Below are 1,485 nucleotides of genomic sequence, written 5' to 3'. Positions count from 1 at the left end.
TCTTAAGGTACGAAGATTCAAATTACAGAATGATCAGTTACCCTGCAAATGCCAGGTCCCAAGCATTCTGGATAAAAGGTTCAATACCTGTAGTGATGAGTGACATTTTTCTAATGGGTGACATTAAGCCAATCACCATCATTGGATTTATTATCTTATCTGTGCCATTGTATGTTTGGTTGACTATTATTCTTGTTTATACCTTCTAATATTTTTTTCATTTTGCTATATTTTGCAGACAGTGAAAATTGCCTCAGGTGCCCGGATATTGAATGGCCCAATGAGAAGAAGAATCAGTGTATTGCAAAACCTGAAGAATTTCTATCATTCTGTAATGATACAATTTCTGTATTTTTGTCATCAATACCCATTCTGTTATTTCTTATAACTCTCTTGATACTGGGAATATTTATTAACTACAGGAACACCCCCATTGTTAGAGCCAACAACAGGAGCCTCAGCTTTCTCCTCCTTGTCTCAATCAAGCTGAGCTTCCTCAGTGTGTTTCTGTTCCTCGGTCGCCCTGTGGATATAACCTGCATGCTGCGTATCATCACTTTTGGAATCACCTTCTCCATAGCAGTCTCTTCTCTCCTGGCCAAGACTATCATGGTTTACATTGCCTTTAAAGCCACCAAACCAGGGAGTTCATGGAGAACATGGGTAGGAGTCAAACTGTCCAATTCTGTAGTCTTGTTCTGCTCATCCATTCAAATAATAATCTGCATGACTTGGTTGGCCATTTCTCCTCCCTTTCAGGAACTGGACCTTCACACTTACCCTGGAACCACCATCATTCAGTGCAATGAGGGCTCAGCTATTGGCTTTTACTCAGTTATTGGGTATATGGGGCTTCTGGCAGCTGTTAGTTTTGTTTTAGCATTTTTAACTCGGACATTACCTGACAGTTTTAATGAGGCCAAGTACATCACTTTCAGCATGTTGCTCTTCTGCAGTGTTTGGATCACAATGATCCCGGCCTATCTGAGCACCAAAGGCAAAAACACTGTGTGTGTGGAGATATTTGCCATACTCACCTCAAGTGCTGGACTTTTAGGTTGTATATTTCTGCCGAAATGCTACATTATTTTATTTAGACCTGAAATGAACCACAAATCCTGTTTACTTGGAAATAAAACATAAAAAACTTCCAGCTATTACTAACAAATCCTTCTATTATTATAATGAGCAATAATTATATTAATATGTATATTCCAATGTAATTTTATTGTAGGACTGTAAGGAAATCTGTTTTACCTGGGATTGGGGGTGCTGTAAGTCGGCCGCGGGGACGCCCGCCACGCCGGCCGCGGGGACGCCCGCCTCGTGGTTCCACCATCTTGCCTCCTTAGGACGCGCGCGCCCGCGTCTCGTTTCCTTTATTTTGACGCGGACGCGCGCGCGTCGATCCTGACGCGTGTGCGTCGATTTTGGCGCGAAAACCTTGGCGTCCAAACAGGGTATAAATAGGCCACTTCCACTCCC

At 42.6% G+C, this 1,485-nt stretch overlaps 1 protein-coding gene across 1 annotated transcript; it reads left to right on the top strand.

Moving 5' to 3' along the window:
• Positions 1-231: 231 nt before the first annotated feature.
• Positions 232-1,157, top strand: LOC108719492 (vomeronasal type-2 receptor 26; the record flags this gene model as incomplete). Its single annotated transcript, XM_018268359.2, has 1 exon — positions 232-1,157. A coding segment is annotated over one exon (912 nt), but the record flags the coding sequence as incomplete, so codon positions are not given.
• Positions 1,158-1,485: the final 328 nt, after the last annotated feature.

This window comes from Xenopus laevis, chromosome 1L (genome assembly GCF_017654675.1).
Source record: "Xenopus laevis strain J_2021 chromosome 1L, Xenopus_laevis_v10.1, whole genome shotgun sequence".
Classification (NCBI taxonomy): domain Eukaryota; kingdom Metazoa; phylum Chordata; class Amphibia; order Anura; family Pipidae; genus Xenopus; species Xenopus laevis.
Note: the sequence above shows the minus strand (reverse complement) of the source record. Positions and strands in the feature narration are given on the sequence as shown.